Here is a 17,500-nt window from a genome sequence, read left to right as displayed (position 1 = left end):
GTGTGTGTGTGTGTGTATGCATGTTTGGATCTCCGTTTACAATCATGACTGCAGCATGCGTCAGCACGATATTATTAAGGCAGCAATTAAACTCACTGCCATTGATTGTATTATGTAAAATATCCATTGATCCTCTTGTTCCTGTCATTTTGAGAGAGATACAATATATTTCCCTGGAGGCAAGGAAATTAATCGTTCTTTCTACCTCGTCATTGCCCTTCCCTGTTCACTGGATACAGACACACACACACACACAGACACACACACAGACACACACAGACACACACAGACACACACAGACACACACACACACACACAGACACACACACACACACACACACACACACACACACACACACACACACACACACACACACACACACACACAGACACACAGACACACACACACACACACACACACACACACACACACACACACACACAGAGAGTGCAGCACTGTTGTATGAGGAGGTTGATCTCTCAATGTTGTTTTGTTCCGATGCTTCTCTCTTACACTCACTCGATATGTGTTCGCTGCTTGTCTTTGTCAGATTGTGGCGTATCAGCCCTATGATAAGGCTGTGGACTGGTGGTCCTATGGAGTGCTGATGTATGAGATGCTGGCTGGACAGGTAACCTCCCCCATTCAGCTCATAATTACCATTCCTATAGCAATCTATGTTCTAAAGAGTTCTCAAGTTCTTGATCAGCAAGTTATATGCATGCTTCCCTTTCCTCATTAACCAACTAAACACCCCACCTCTCTTTTTCTCCTCTCTCTCTCTCTCTCTCTCTCTCTCTCTCTCTCTCTCTCTCTCTCTGTCTCTCTCTCTCTCTCTCTGTCGCTCAGCCTCCCTTTGATGGTATTGATGAGGAGGAGTTGTTCCAGTCCATCATGGAGCAGAGTGTTTCCTATCCCAAGTGTCTGTCCCGTGAGGCCGTGTCCATCTGTAAAGGGGTACTGTAGCTACTTCCTGCTCATCAGCCTCCGCACTGCACAGCTCGTCTCCCGGGGCAACTCAGCTGCAGCATCAGTATTCCCCGCTGGAGTGCACAAACACCAGGCACACTCAAACCACAAACAAAAACAAAACAAAAAAACTAAAAAAACAAAACAAAAACAAGAACACGGCTATAGATAGACACATATACAGAAATAGATTACAGTAATATGCAACTCCTGCAGTGTACCTCTACATATTTCTAGTATCTTCACTATAAACGTAAAGAGGACTTTATATGTATAGGACATCAGCTCTCCTACTCCATATGAGTTTTGTCTCTCAGGTGACCTTTGGGAGCCTGCTCTCCTCATTGGTGAGAGGTCCCTTCAATCAAAGTGTCTGAGTCCCGGCCTGAGTTGCCGTCAGCTCTCTGGCAAGCCTTGATGTTCTCAGACAGCTCTGCTCTCTCTCTTTTTCACGCTTCCCCTCTTCCTCTCCTCTCCTCCCCTCTTCCTCTCCTCTCTTCCCCTCTTCCTCTCCTCCTCTCTTCCTCTCTTCTCCTCCCCTCTTCTCCCCCAGCTCCTGACTAAGCATCCTGGGAAGCGTCTGGGTGGGGGGGAGGACGCGGAGAGGGAGATTCGGGAGCATCCGTTCTTCCGCTGGATTGATTGGGACAGACTGGAGAGGCTGGAGGTCCAGCCGCCATTCAAGCCCCGAACCGTCAGTACACACATGCGCACACGCACACGCACACGCACACAGACAATGACACACACACACACACAGACAATGACACACACACACACACGCACACACACACACACACACACACACGCACACAAACAATGACACACACACATACACACGCACACAGACAATGACACACACACACACACACACACACACACTCACATTTATACATTTATACACACACACACACACACACACAAACACACGTACACACATACACACGTACACACGTACTGTACACACACACACACACACACACACACACATACACCCACACAGGCCCCTTCATGTGTGCTTGTGCATGTGTATGTGTCTCCCCTGTAGTGTGGCTGCTGGCCTGCGGTGGGTGTTGAGCACTTCTCTCTCACCACTACTCATTCCAGTTCACACTTTCTTGCCCCTTGCACCATCTCGCTCGCCACAGTGTGTCTCGTGTGCCGGCCATGAATTATTCATCTCCAGCTCCGCTCAAGATGGCTGTGCACGTATGTGTGTGTGTGTGTGTGTGTGTGTGAGAGAGGGAGGGAGTGAAGGAGAGGGGCTTGTGTGTCTGCATCAGTGGGCATGAGTGGAGAGACAACGGTGTCAAAACAAGGCCCCGCTCCAGTGACCCCTGGGGCCTCCCCTCCTCATCCCGTATGCAGATGTATGCGGCACTTAGGCGGGCACGCCGCGGCCCATATGTGTGGCGTGTGGGCGGCCCGTGGCAGCCGCTGCTGACGGGTCATTCCATTAGCCAAACGGCAGCCAGGGCCACTGCCACATCACTGACATACTACATGTGGAGACACGACACCGCACCGGCCGTGATCTGGGTCTCAACTCTGGAGGCATGCATTATACTGTGTGTGTGTGTGTGTGTGTGTGTGTGTGTGTGTGTGTGTGTACAGATGTAAGCGTACATATGTATTATGTGACATAGACATAGATTATGTGACATAGGTTGAAACATACAGTAGAGGTCTTGGAACTGATGCAATATTGAGAGCCATAGTGTGAAATACTAGATGTAGATAAATAAATACAATAGAACAAAATAGATCTAAATAAATAGATAGATAGATAGATAGATAGAGATGTCAGACAGACAGGTGGTGCTCTTTTCTGTGATTGTCTCTCTCTCTCACTCTGTCCATCTCCTACTCTCTCTGTCTCCTACAGGGCGGGAAGAAAGGAGAAAACTTTGACAAGTTCTTCACGGCGACCTCTGCGACCCTGACGCCCTCTGACCCTGATGTTCTCGCTGCCATCGATCAGGAAGACTTCCAGGGCTTCACTTACGTGAACCCCGAGTTTCCCTCCTCACCCCTCACAGCAGTCTGACCCATCCTGCCTCTGGCCATCTAGCGATCGTAATAGGAACACCAAATAAGGCTAGATATAATAGCATTTTTAATCATGGTCAAAAGGACACGGTTTCAAAACCTGTTCCATCTGGATTGCAATATTGCCATAACGGCAATACTGTAAAAGCAAACACAAACTGCTACACTAAAACATTAATTTCAACAGATGAATTAATGTAATTACCTCGTCTCCTATCCACAGTGTGCTGTACTATAGTATGACAGGAAGAAATGGGTAGATGGGTTGTTTTTTACTTTAGTCATACCATTTTCCAGACAGTTGCATGCGGAAGGTAACCACAACACTCTATCAAAGTAGCTTCTAAAACACTATGAAAGTCATCACTCATCATATAACATGCTAATTATTTGTGCTAAATACAAAACATACAAGTATTTCATTACCCTTCATTTAACCTAAAATCAACACCTTAGTGTTGGTCTTTCAAAAGAGTTCTCCTGGACTAAAACATTTTGTTTAGCTCTATCTGCCGTGTAATATATTGTGTTGACGTTGAGCATGGATCAGCATTCAATAAAAAGCCAGCATAGTAATATATCCCTCTACACCTACATTATCTTTATACCTCTATATTCATTTGATATTTGCATAGCATCTTGGCCCATAACCCTTATTAAGGTGTTGATGTCATGAACCAGTGGCTTTAAAGGTTATGATATTCCATTGTTATATTGCAGTTATATTACTGGAACTTTACCCTCATATCAGAAGACTGTAGGAGAACTTGCAAAATCTGACTCAGTTCTGACCTGGAGTGACCCAGGCTGCTTGACCCGTGAGAGGGCTGACTTTGCATACAGCGATAACACCGCCCACATGCATCTTAAGCCTGCTCACCCCCGCAGATGTCAAAGCGTCAGGGACACAGCTAGAGACCCCAAGTGACATCAGAGCTGAGGAGAAGTCTGCAGTGCGCCTCTGCTGCTCCGGCCCCATCAGAGTACAACTGAGCAACTGGGCAACTCACATACTTACATTTATATGTGTGAATGTGTGTGTTATTGTGCACATATATACAGTACATACATGGATGAGTGTCTATGTGTGTGTGTGTGTGTGTGTGTGTGTGTGTGTGTGTGTGTGTGTGTGTGTCCATAGAGTATGTCTGTTACTGCATGTCTATGCGTCCACAAAGCACAGCATGGCGTAGTCTTCAAGAATGAATGAAACACATTGTATGATCTTGAATAACTGTTTTGTTTCATTTCTTTCTTTTGATAACATTCTAACTGGCAGAATAACTAGACTGAATCGTGTATAAGTCTTTTCCATTCCAAATGTGCAGATGCACTCGTTGCTTTACCATTGCTTTACCATCTACTTGATTTGCAGTGTTTTTATAATCAAATTCCCTCTCTAGTCATCTCTAGTGTGCATAATGTCACCCTCTCCCCACTACCCTTCACTGTGGGAGACTGAGCCGTACTATTGTAGGCTTTGAGCTGCAAATGGTGGACTGGTTAATGGCAAAAGTGGGCCACAGCAAGCCATGAATCTCACAGTGACAACTGGGGATCTATCTCTTTTACCCAGCGAAGCCGTGTAGGAGTCAATCACTGGGCTGTGACCTCAAAAGTTAACTGTGTCAGGAGAAAACTCAATTAATGCTCCCACCGCACTGGAGAACAGAGGGGATGTAAAAAGATACAGGAACTCTTTGTTCTGCAGAGGAGAGGAGGGAAGAAAAAACATCTCCAAGCCACTATGGGTGATATAAGTGCTGAAGTTACAATTGACCTTTTACTTAATTTAGGAAATGAAGGGCAGAAGCGTGTTTGCAGTGAAATGTGTCGTTGGTTTTTTCACTTTTTATTGGCATGCTTTTCAAGTGTCTGTCTCTCAGTGCAAATTCACTTCTTCAGTGACTGATCTAAGCACAAACCTATTTTACTTCTAGAAATATGATCTCGTGTGATCTTATTTCTAAGTTCCTGCTCTGTGAAGTTGTGCAAAGTGTCCAGAGATATGGCGACAAAATGATTACAAGACTCAAGGCGGATGTATCTGTTTCATAATCGATGTGACAACAAATACCTACCTGCTTGCCAATTAGCATCCTATTAACACTCAAGAACACAGTCCATTTACGATACTATGAACCTGAACTATAAATAGCTGCTGTGGTCTAAACTTTCTATGCTTACACTTGTCTTGTTCCCCATGGGAAGGTCCAGGGTTGTTATTAATATGTTTCAAATTCAGACACACATTGATATTCCCCTGGCTTTTTACAGTAATTAAATTCTGTTGACTTGAGCAGGTTCTTGTTTGTCTCTAGTGTTTGATCATGCCCCATGCAGGGTGAAGCTGAATAGCTACTGATGGCCAATAATGAAATGGTTTGCCTTTGTCAGTAGTTCAAAGCATCAAAAAATACACAACTATTAATTATGTAATTAAAGTACATTGGAGTTAGTCGAACCACATTTACACAGTGGAGATGTTTAATGTATTTTATTTGAAATTACATCATATATAGATAGATACAGTACTCATATAGATAGATAAAAAAAGAAAGACTGTGAAGTTTACTCAAATAAGATAAATGTTTATCTTTATAGTGTGGTCATGTCATCTTTTGTGTCTGGCCCATGGGTTTCTGAAACAAAATAAAGAGAATCCGTTCTATTTCAAAATGAAGGGATGTCGTGCTTATTGTGTTTGGATGGTGTGTCCACCCTCCGGGGCCTCTCCCATTCACAGTCCTGTTCTCCTTCTTCTGGGACTCTTTTTAAGCTTTGCTGTACGAGCCTCCTGTATCCCCACCTCTCTCTCTCTCTCTCTGTGTGTGTGTGTGTGTTCCAAGTTGCTGACCTCTCCATTTGTTCTGTCCATGTGGTTGAAACAGCAGAGCCACTCTCTTGGCTGCTCAGGTACTGTCTCCTTGCCCCCTCCTCCCATCTCCCAAGATCTCCATTACTGCCACCTTCCTCCACTAGAGCGATGTCCCTCTGGATGGTGGTGATATAACGACATAACCTCAGATAGCCTACCTACAGTATTAAAATCTGATCCAACCCCCCTCCTCTAAGTCACCTCCTCCCTCTCTTCTTTCTTTTGGCATCCTTCTCTCTGTCTTGGTCCCAAGATCATTCACATTCAATGACATCCATCTAAAGATGTATCCATCCCTCAGTTGTCATGGATTTGAGTTTGTGTGCAGGCTAAAGGAGCCATACTTCAGTTTCAACACACAATCCATGGCTATCCAACCAATCACACTGTGTGGTGTTTGTTATTTGTAATGAATAAAGACACACATTAAAGCAGACATGTAGAGTGCATTTCTCCTGTCACATGAATGGAAATGAAAAGGACTTTCGTTTTGACACATCCTGACCCGCCTCTTCGCTCTACCTCTTTTTTTCATTTTCTCTCCCTGAGGTCAGAGTGTGCTGTGTGCTATTGATATCACTTCTAAAAATATAGGATTTCTCCGCCATGGATCTAAAAATAGGCCACAGGATGGAGAGATCACAGGAGAGGAGAGAAAGTGGAGGAGGGGGCAAGATGGAGAGAGAGAGAGAAAGATAGAGAAGTGAACATGAAAATGAAGTACAGTACTATGCTGCATGATTAACATAGACATCATAGCAATGTCCATTTGTCTATTAGTACATGCTTCTCTGAGTTGACTGTGCCAGTGTCAGGAGGATATAGTCAGTGTCACAACAGTCTGAACTGCACACTTGTAACAGTGCCTGTCTGACTCTCTCTTTCTCTCTCTTACTTGACTCAGACACTTGCACGTGTCACTTTGATAAAGCATATGTATAAGGCATTTAACAACTTAGTACCACATATAGTATAACACATATTGTATATTTGAAATAACATACAATACTCTTGACTATTTCATATGTTTTCCTGGCTGCCAACATTTTTTTTTACAGTTATTAGGCCCTTGAATTTTCACTCTGCTGCTTTGATTTTTGTGATGTATTGCCCCTGAACAGCTCTATCCCTCGCTGTCAAAGTCTACTTGAGAAACCAGCTACAAGTAGTCCACCTCCGCTTCCCCCAGCAGCAGTTATAGGTGTGCCCTTACCTGCCACCGCTACATGTGTGACGGACACAATATTTGCCTTCTATCTGAGTAGCCTAGGTCTCCTCTTCTCTTTCCATTTTGCATGTCCTTGTGATAAAGACAGCACAGTCGACCAGTAATCCGCAGTGCCGAAAGAGACAGAGCGAGAGAGAGGGACAGAGAAGCGAAGGGGGCGTGAGGGTGAACACACGTGAGACAGGCGAAGAGAGAGATAGAGAGAGGAAGGGAGAGAGAGAGCGGGAAAGAGAGGCAGTGGGAGAGAGAGAGAGCTGCAAAATCTATCAAGCAGTCGTGGCGTGTGGTCGCCGACTACTCTGTCCGCGCGGTCCATTGTGTCGGCTCTACTGAAAGGGTGAGTGGAACTCTTTTACAGGGTGCGTGCATTTAAATACTGTTTACTTTAGAATCGTGTTAAGCTCCCTTAACTTTTCCACAAGAGAAAACGTGTAAACATGTTTTAAACAGGAACGATGTGCCTTATACCGATACCTCTGATGCCTCTGTGGTTTTAATGATGCTACAACACGCGCGCCCAGACCTGCTCTGTTTTTGCATCAGGCGCGCGTTGTATGGTGACATGAAAACCAGTCTGTTATTCGTCGCTAATGTCTTGAATGACAGTCTGTTATGTTTCGGTCCTTTCCTCACTGTCTGACTCTGTTTAACGGTACAAACTGCAAGGCTTTTCGTGTTGCAAGGTCGACTTGTGAAAGACGCTAACAAGTTTTGTGAGGGAAATAGACATCTTTTCAACACACTGGTTTGTTGGTCACTAGACAGTTTGTTTATCGGTGAACATTCATACACTCACAAACATTCACATTCATACTCATTGACGTTCACCTTGACAAAGGAGATATGGTATAATGGCTGCTGTAATTGGATTACTTGTTGAGGATAACAGTAAATTCAGAATATGCCGCTGGCTTGTCGTTAAGTGCATGTATTGCGAAGACCTTTCTGTTCGCATTTTAGTGACACATAGCAACACAGAGAAGATAGGCAGTTAGAGAGATATTATGACTTGACTTCTTGCTATATCTTGTGTGTATTTATTTGTTTTTTTTACATTCGGGGCATTCAACAATGCCCACCTTCACATTCTCTTTGATCTCTCTGCTGTTGCATCTCACATTCTCCAAAAGCTGTCTTCTTCTTTTCACTCAGCCTCGCATTCCAGGCACCCAGGGCTCCTCTGTGATCAGTGGGCAGCCTTGTCTGCTCCTGGGAGAGTCTGGGTGTGTGTGTGAGTGTGTGTGTGACACTCCAGTCTGCCACTCACATTATGCAACAACAGACAACTGTGAGCACTTAAGACTCCTCGTTGACTCTTCTGTGGTGTCCCCCTGTCCCCCTGTACGGTTGTGGTCAACGCACGCCTCTGACTGTCCCCCTCCCCGAGTCTGTGCTGTGCTGTGACTGCCCTCTGGCTGTGCTCCGACACCTGTGTGACTTCGTCTCCATCAGGGCGTCTGGTCTAGTGAAGATGGTCCATGCCCATGTGGTGTATTTCTTTTTTTTCCCCACGTTGCTGTTCACTGTTGAAAACCCATCCACCTGGTTTCTTTTTCTGAATCTTTTCTCTCATATCCTCTACCTTTCTCTTGACATTACGATTCTCATTTTAGTGCACGGAGGCTTTGTAAAGAATTAAAATCCCAATACCAATTTGATCAAAAGACATCATCAGTGTGATGTCTCGCAGGGGCTGTTTAGTCCGTGTGTGCTGTGTGAACATTCATAACTAATGGTACTTGTTGATAGCAGCTGTGGGAATCAGTAATTTAAGCTCCCAACTACATCATGTAGGCCCTCATAAACCTCATGTCTTTTAACTGATCATCTCTTTGCCTTATCTCTTTAGTGTCTCTTTAGATAGCTTCATCGACATTCCACGATAGGAACAATTCTGGGAAATGGAAAGTTTTAGGTGTTTTTCGTTCACTAGTCTGAGTTATAAAGGGGCCGGACAATTATAAGAAAATGAATGCTCCCAAACAGACCACTTAATTTACAAAAATGTTTAGAAATGTGATATTAAATCAATTCTTTCAATTACTGTATAAGGCACTTCTCAGTTTTGACAACAAAAACTACATATTACAGCTGAACTCTGACTTTATCGGTAGTATTCACCGCCTTCCACTGCAGGCATCCAGTCAGCACAGGGAAGCTGGTTCCAGTGAGAACAGGCATGAAGCAGCAGACAGGTCACAGACCAACTTGGCTGCCAGGCTTCTGACAACATTTTGGCAGAGGCTGTCTTCTTCAGCTGTCTGTCAGTTATGTAACGATGTGCTAACTAAGAAGTAGCTGGCGCTCAGGCTCTGGCTGTCCAGACACCAAAACCAAACAGATCCTGACCTTGCCCTAACCACTGTGACGTTCATTTGATGAACATTTCTGCCATGTGCCACCCTTTTCTCTCCCATTTGCTCCTATCCTCTCCTGCTCTGTCATTCCTCTCTATCTTTCTATCCCTTCTTCCTGCTGTTTTTCTGCGTTCCATTTTTCCTTCCTATCCTCTCTTTTGTTCCCCCCCTTCTTCCATCCTCGTGCCTCCTTGCCCTCCTTTCCCTTCCTCTCTCCCTGTCTCTCCTCTGACTCTTCACCCTTCCTCTGCTCTTCTTCTCTATTCCTCTGTTCTTTCCTCCTCCTCCTCCCCTCCCCTCCTCCTTTCCTCTCTTCCTCTCCTCCTCTCCTCCTCTCCTCTGCTCCCCTGCTAAATGTGAGCGTCACGCAGTGCGAGTGCTTAGGGTGCTGATCTGAGTCACCAGCACTGGGAGACAGACAAGAAATGACAGGCTGAAAACAAGACAAGACAAAAAATACCAGCGCGTACACACACATACACATGCACACACCCACACGGACCGATATGCATACACACACATGCATACCCCCACACACACTCTCTCTGTCACAAACACACATACACATGCATACCCCACACACACACACACACACGCACACACATACATACACACACACACACACACACACACACACACACACATGCACACATACGCTCACATACACTCTCTCTCTCACACACACATACACACAAACACACACAAACAAATATTATACACATAATACACTCATCCTTAAAAAAACACATACCGTGACACACACAGAGAGGGTACAGTTTCTTCATATAGTATAATTATTTAAAACAGGACCATCCCTTCCTGATTCAGAGTCATGCTGCTGACAGAGGGCATCTTGTCATGGCCTACTGGCAGACTGATTTTAGTTAAGCAACAATTGATTTCAACCTTCTAACCCTCAAATTAGAATCAGTGACTGGACAGAAAGCAACACCAGGGGCACAACACAGTGACCAGAAATCCCCCTCACAACTGAAACTCTCGCAAAGCAAAAGCCCTCTCCTCCACCCGGCCAATGGTGGCCTGTCTCAGACAAGCAGTGAAGTTGAGTAATTAACAATTGATCAAAACTTGTAATGAGTGGACCTAGATAGCGGGTGTGAGGGTCAGGACACGACACAGGACACAGCACACTCCCAGCAGCACAGTGTGTCCCTGGCATGGCACCGTACCGTCCATAGTCACAGAGCAGTCAGCAGTCTGGATGGACCCAGAAGATGTGAACGTGTAAATGCTCATTGTAGTTTATTGAGTAGTAAACACATTAAATGGAAGTATCTCAGTCTTGTAATAATAATTAAGAGAGTATAAATGATTACATAGAGAACAACAGCACTGTTTCAGCGCCACTATTAAATAGAGGATTATATTACAATTGAGAATTATATGCTTCTGTGCTCTTATTGCATGGCACATTGGCCAGGGTTTTATGGCAAGGTTATAAAATTATCCCATAAAGAAAGAATATAAAATGATTGCGAATCTCTCGTTCTCTTTGTCTCTCTCTTTCTCATCTCATTCCTTCCGTTCTTTTACATTTCTGTCCGTCCGTCCTTACGCCTCGACTCAGAATAGCCTTCGTTCACTGTACATCTCTTTCATAATTCACTGCACAATAACCATCTTCCATAGGACACTGCATGACCTGTGTAACTGGCATGCTCAGCAACTCAGCCTGTTTAACCTCCAGCCATTCTCCAGCCCCCCCGCACTGCCACAGCAAGGCTGCCATTTGCAGGCTGACTAGAAGGAGTCTTCAGCCGCGTATTGATTTGTAAGAGTGGACAGGGGACCAGGTTCTGAGGGAGGCATGCCGGTGTGCTTGTCTGCACTTAGGTGCATGTGGCTCCATTTTGTGGGTGCAGTCATGTGCGTGCATGTTCATTTGTGTGGGTTTTGTATGTGAAGATGTGCACGTGTTATGTATGTGCACTCATACACGTGTGTGATGTGATGTGTATGTTCGTAGTCTGTCTGTGTGTGTGTGTGTGTGTGTGTGTGTGTGTGTGTGTGTGTGTGTGTGTATGAAAGACCGGTTGTGGGTAAATGAGTCCTGTGCTGTGAAGCAGACTTAAGTTCTGGGATCTCCGTGTGAGTCACTACTTGCTGAAGGAGAATGTGTTTGAAAGAACGGTCTGTTCCCCTGTGTGTGTGCATGTGAGTGTGTGTGTGTGTGTGTGTGTGTGTGTGTGTGTGTGTGTGTGGGCGCACACGCTCATATGTGTGTCCAAAACAGTTTGGTGCTCTTTGAATGGTCAGACATCATTTGATGATATCTCACCTTCTGCTCGACTGGCCATCTCCATCCTTGCTGGGCGACCCTTGACCTTTTACGTGATTGGCTGGGCTGACACCGACCCAGCAGGTGGAGCTAACTCTCAGTCAGTTGCCCCCCCCGCCCCCCCCCCACACACACACACGAGACACACACGCACACACACGCACACGCACACACACACACACACACTTCAAACAGCTCTTTCGTCTCCCTGTGCACACCGCTCTAAGTTTGTCTCTTCGTGTCTTGTGTGAGTGTGTCCCAGGGTGTTGTATTGTCTCTCTCTTATCTCTCCCCTCATTGTCCTATCCTCTTGTTCTCTTCTCTCTTCTCTCTGTTCTCAGATCTGTTTCACCACTCCCCTGACTCTGCTTTTACTCTCTCTTTCTTCTACACACACACACACGCACGCACACGCGCACACACACACACACACACACACACACACACACACACACACATATACGCACGCACGCAAGCATGCACGCACACACGCACACAGACACACACACACACACACACATATATACACACACACACATATATATATACACACACACACGCACGTAAGCACGCATGCACGCACACGCACACGCACACACACACACACACACACACGCACACACACACACACACACACACACACGCATACATACACACACCCCCCTCTCCCTGTTCATTTAGCTCTTCATCCAAGCGATGGATACAATACCACAATCACTACACTCCCTGGAATACTTCCTGATGAGTTTACAAGCATCATTGACTTGTCCCTGATGTGCAGCCATCACCGAGAGCATTACTGTAACTGAGATGTGCCATTAACAACATTCTGTTGTGGACGGTGCCAGTGTTTGTCTTCCTGTCTGCCATTGCCATGGTGCTCCTTTGCCATGGCTCATCACTGCATCTTAGGCATGGACTTGTACCTCACCGGCGCGCCGTCCCTGGCGGTTGCCCTCACTGCTGTCTCCTAGTGGCTGGAGAGGACGAGGCTGACCTTGTTGTTGCTGTTCTCCGCAGATGAGCTCGTGCAGCAGCCGGGCCCTGACGCTGCTCTCCTCGGTGTTCGGGGCGTGCGGCCTGCTCCTGGTGGGCGTGGCCGTCTCCACCGACTACTGGCTGCTGATGGAGGAGGGCATCGTGCTGCAGCAGAACCAGACCATCGAGGTCAAGATGGCGCTGCACTCGGGCCTCTGGAGGACCTGCTTCATCGCCGGTGAGGAGGCGCCGAGGGGACGCACGTGTCCTGCTCGCACGCCTAAATCTTACCTCGCTCTGGGGACGCGGCGCCGGGAGCTTCCGGAGCTTTCTTTGGAGCTCTTTATTTATGGCATACGCTTTACGGTGCTGTGACAACATTAACGCCCCCTCCCTTCTCCCTCAGGTGCCGAGACGGGGAGGTGTGTGGCAGCCGAGTACTTTAATGAGCCGGAAATAGAAATCACAACCGAAAACACTGCAAACATTTTGAGTAAGTGAACTTTTCGCACTCATCCACTTTGCCCATCGTGACATTTCAAACTATTTTAAAAACCTTAATGACATGGTTCTTTAAATAACATGTGATCTAGGACCTGAGCTTTCTAATGCTTTGTCACATTGATGACATTCAAAGACACTTTCTGGCGAAGTTGTACAAAAAGCATTAGTACATGTGAATAAGTATGTGTAGTTGATGTGTATGATTCCAATGATCTGTTGAGATCAGTACAAATGAACCTATCAGCACACAGATTGTTTACAGTACATGGATAGCGAATACAAAACCAGCTACATCTAGTTTTAAACGTCAAACAGGGATTCATTGGCTGTTTTGACTGTATTACCAGACAGTTACTAACCCTATCCCAACCCAAATGATGAGTTTCTCTCAGCCACTAGTGCACTGATGAATATGAAGCGTGCTGATGTACTGTAGGCATGTAAACACAGGAAGAGACCATTTAGGCTTATAGGTCGTACTTCCGCCCACAGACTATCTACAGATTGTGTGAACAAACTGTCTGACATTCTGTGAGGTTAGGGATTGGATTTGGTTAAGGTGATGTTCAGTAGTTATTATAAAAAACAGTATTTTTACATACTGAATTTGAATCTCGGCAGGTGATCTCTGTGAGCGGACTTTCCCAGTAAAATGTTACTAATCTATAAGATGCACACATTTAACATATTTTTTATTATGTTGATGTTCTCTATACAGTACACGTACGTGTTGAAGGTCATTTTGTCCTTCTGTCTACAAATGTTGTTCAACATGCTTATGCTATACTATTTATAGTATGTTGTTTTCCATTATACTATATATTGTGCAAAAACAATATGACGTATGACGTATATTGACATTATTTCAGAATTATAGATGTATGGAAATTGAAATCAATTGTTTCTGTTGTGCACTTTTAAGTGATGGCTATTTATACCTTCACATTTCTAAAGTGTTCAAGTTCAAAATGATTGTATGTATTGAAGTGAGCATTTAATACAAAGTAAGATCAACAGAAAAAGGGAGAAACTCGGACAGAAATGTATAGTGTGTGGTGTAGGCCTACATCAATTCATGTGTAACCAGTCTCCTTGTCAGTTAAAACTGCTGTCATGGAACCTATGATCAATAGCTGCATTTGTACAAACACACACACACACACACACAAAAATGCACGCATGTACAGACACGCGCACACACACACACACACACACACACACACACACACACGCACATGCACTCCTATAGATCAAAAGCTGTGTGTAACCATGTGGCGTCCCTGTGCTCTGTCAGAGATGGTGCGAACAGCCACTCCGTTCCCCATGGTGTCCCTCCTCTTCGTCTTCACCGCCTTCGTCATTAGCAACATCGGACACATCCGCCCACAGCGCACCATTCTAGCCTTCGTCTCCGGAATCTTCTTCATCCTCTCAGGTATTACACAACCCTCTCCTCTGTCAGGATTTCACTTGCCTGCCAATCATTGTTCTTCAAATATACAGGATTTAGCTGTCAGGAGGAATTAGATCATGACAGATACCATTTTTAAAAATCTTTCTAAATGTTTTTTGGATTATTTTATTTTAGAAATAAGATATACACAGTCATTATTTTTTATTTGTTTATAAAGTACACATGGTGATGTTTTTACTGGCATGGTCTAACATGGATGTCATGTTGTATTAGTGTGATTCTTATTTCCAGTTTTGTAGCAACATTAATTATGAACATCTAATGTTCTTCTGTGTACTATTAATTCAACCTCTGAATTCATGTTGCAAGATTGCATTTTTTCTTCTCTAATTATGCTACCTGTTTCATTTGCAACGAGTGAGCCATTTTCAGTCCGTGCTTGGAGTATTCCCCCTTGTGTGTTATGAAAGGGAAAGGCTTAATGCACGGCTCTTGTATACTCTTCTCATCTGCGATGACTCTTCCTGTAATGCACCATTCAGTCCACAAGGTGGCAGTACCCCTTCTCATATAACACCATTTTGAATAATGTAATAGGTGAAAGTGCTTAAATGCTGACTTTAGCCAGATTGCTTTTGGACTAGCCATGAGGTTGGTTGAAGATTCATATAATCTGCTATCCCCATGTACTGTATGAGCTCTTATCCTACTGTGCTTTACTCTACCTGGGAGGAATGTGAGCTCAGAACAAATGAGGGTGTCAGTAAAAAGCAGAACTCCTGGCGGCTACCTCTCCTGTTGCTAGTCTAACATCCTTATTGTTTAAGATCACTGTTTGCTAACTGAGTGGCTGCCTGCTGCCCTTGTTAATATTGCAGTTAGCACTGACAGCTATGAGCTCAGGCCTTAGGACATGGTGTAGTAGTTAATATTACAGTGATCTCTTCTTGTGAGTTTACACAAGGAACCCCCTTTACCTTGTCCCACCCAGCTGTCTCTCTCTCTCTCTCCATCTTTATTCTGGTTATTTCCCTGACAGTTATGGCTCCCAAACTTATTTTCCGCTCTCCTCCAACATTCTACCTGTCATCCTAATACATAGACTTTTCTTATTTGCCCTCTTCCACCAAGAGCTCCTTCATCCTTCCTCCATCCTGTCAGTCTCCTGTGAGCCCAGCCCAGTCTGACACGGCCGCTGGTTGGGCCCGGGCGGCTGTAGTGTGTGCTGCTGTTTGACAGAGGCATGCTTTATGCATTCGGCTCGATGCTGTGAATCCATCATGCACAGAGCCTCTCCACTGGAAGCCCACAGCCGCTGGTTGCACTTCTCACTTACGCTCGGCTGGGCCTCCCTCTCTCTCTCTCTCTCTCTCTCTCTCTCTCTCTCTCTCTCTCTCTCTCGCCCGCCCGCTCGCTCTCACACTCTCTTTATCTCCCTCACAAGTACACACACCAGCACACGCGCTTCAGATTAATTATTTGTCAGTGCTCTTATCGTTGTTTTGTAGAGGATGCTTCTGTCGTGTCTTGTGTATTCTCACTGAACTTAGCTCACTTGCTTACTCTGTCGCTCTCTGCTTTTCTCTGCCCCATCCCTCCATCCCTCACTCTCTCCCTCCATCCCTCTCTCTCTCTCTCCCTCTCCATCTCTCTCCATCTCTCTCTCAGGGCTCAGTCTGGTGGTAGGCCTGGTGCTCTACATCTCCAGTATAAATGATGAGGTGATGAACAGGCCTCGGGAGCCGGAGATGTTCTTCAAATACCGTTACGGCTGGTCCTTTGCCTTCGCCGCCAGCAGCTTCCTCCTCAAAGAGGTCAGAGGGCAGGGGTCAGGGGTCAGGGTGAGATGGGGGGCTGGACAGCAGCTTCATGTGTACACACAGGAGATGGGTCTATTCCGATCTTCACTTTCTATACTGAGTGTGATGGAGCAGATTGGCCCGGATTAGACACCTTTTGAAATTCTACCATTTTTAGTTTGAGAGGGACAGGAATACTAAAGACAGGCCTGTCTTCTGTTTGACTCACTTCACGTGATGTCACATTACCCCATTCATTCTACCATATTGGACTGCTTGAAAAACACAAACTGAGCATGGACTCCGTTATTATTCACGCTGAATATGTTTAGTCTCCTTGTTTTCTGACAGAAATTACGTTTTTTTGCTGAAACACAACCACAACCTTTGTCTGGTGACCAAAAGTGCAAATCATCTCCATTATTTTCTTTGGTTGTAGCCAGGGTGGGAATTTCATCATTTTAGGGGCAAGGCCATTTGGCCTTCACCTTCTTTTTTTTTTAGGGGCACCAAGGCCACATGATAGGGCACAAAGGCCACTGAGTAAAATTTGATGGTTTTACATTTCAGGGTTATCTCGACACAAATACATAGACCCGCTAGCCGCTGTAGGCTTTGAGAAACACTAACACAGCCTCAAACTTCTTTAAGTTGAGGCCCAATCATGGCAGACTTTGGTTGCGTTTGCTTTCTTTTTCCGTCGGTTCGCGATTGCGTGATCAATTGCGCAGCAAATTATCAGGTGAAGCACCGGACCTAATTTCACTCAAAGAGCAAAGAGCGTTCCGTATCAGTTCAATACGGAACAAGACTTTTACGTGTCAAATACGGGACGATTCCGTATTATACTGAATGGTTGGCAACCCTAAGTCAGGGGCATAAAGGCCACTGTGGCCTTATGATGGGTTTTTTTTCACAGGGCATCAAGGCCAAAGTGTAGGGCAACGGCGGCCATGGCCTCATGGCCTTGGTATAATTCCCACCCTGGTTGTAGCCCATGATTCACATTAACTGTAAGCTAGAA

The 17,500-nt window shown here is 45.3% G+C and overlaps 2 protein-coding genes across 3 annotated transcripts in view; both read left to right on the top strand.

Annotated features, from left to right (window-relative positions):
- Positions 1–3,348, top strand: part of prkcg (protein kinase C, gamma) — an 18,557-nt gene extending 15,209 nt beyond the window's left edge. Inside the window, 4 exon segments of the mRNA XM_062539786.1 lie at positions 552–632; positions 851–958; positions 1,524–1,664; positions 2,856–3,348. Coding sequence (XP_062395770.1) covers positions 552–632; positions 851–958; positions 1,524–1,664; positions 2,856–3,017 — 492 coding nt within the window. The 3' untranslated portion in view covers positions 3,018–3,348.
- A 4,039-nt stretch (positions 3,349–7,387) lies between these two features.
- cacng7b (calcium channel, voltage-dependent, gamma subunit 7b) overlaps positions 7,388–17,500 on the top strand; it is a 14,057-nt gene continuing 3,944 nt past the window's right edge. The window contains exons 1-6 of one of the 2 annotated variants that reach the window (XM_062537831.1): positions 7,447–7,462; positions 8,278–8,413; positions 12,802–12,997; positions 13,166–13,252; positions 14,558–14,698; positions 16,346–16,491. In XM_062537831.1, the coding sequence (XP_062393815.1) occupies positions 8,396–8,413; positions 12,802–12,997; positions 13,166–13,252; positions 14,558–14,698; positions 16,346–16,491 (588 nt within the window). In that variant the 5' untranslated portion in view covers positions 7,447–7,462; positions 8,278–8,395. Of the gene's footprint in view, positions 7,463–8,277; positions 8,414–12,801; positions 12,998–13,165; positions 13,253–14,557; positions 14,699–16,345; positions 16,492–17,500 lie in introns of both variants that reach the window. The other variant, XM_062537832.1, reaches the window with a different exon arrangement.

Source organism: Sardina pilchardus, chromosome 6 (genome assembly GCF_963854185.1).
Source record: "Sardina pilchardus chromosome 6, fSarPil1.1, whole genome shotgun sequence".
NCBI classification, from domain to species: Eukaryota; Metazoa; Chordata; class Actinopteri; order Clupeiformes; family Clupeidae; genus Sardina; species Sardina pilchardus.
Note: the sequence above shows the minus strand (reverse complement) of the source record. Positions and strands in the feature narration are given on the sequence as shown.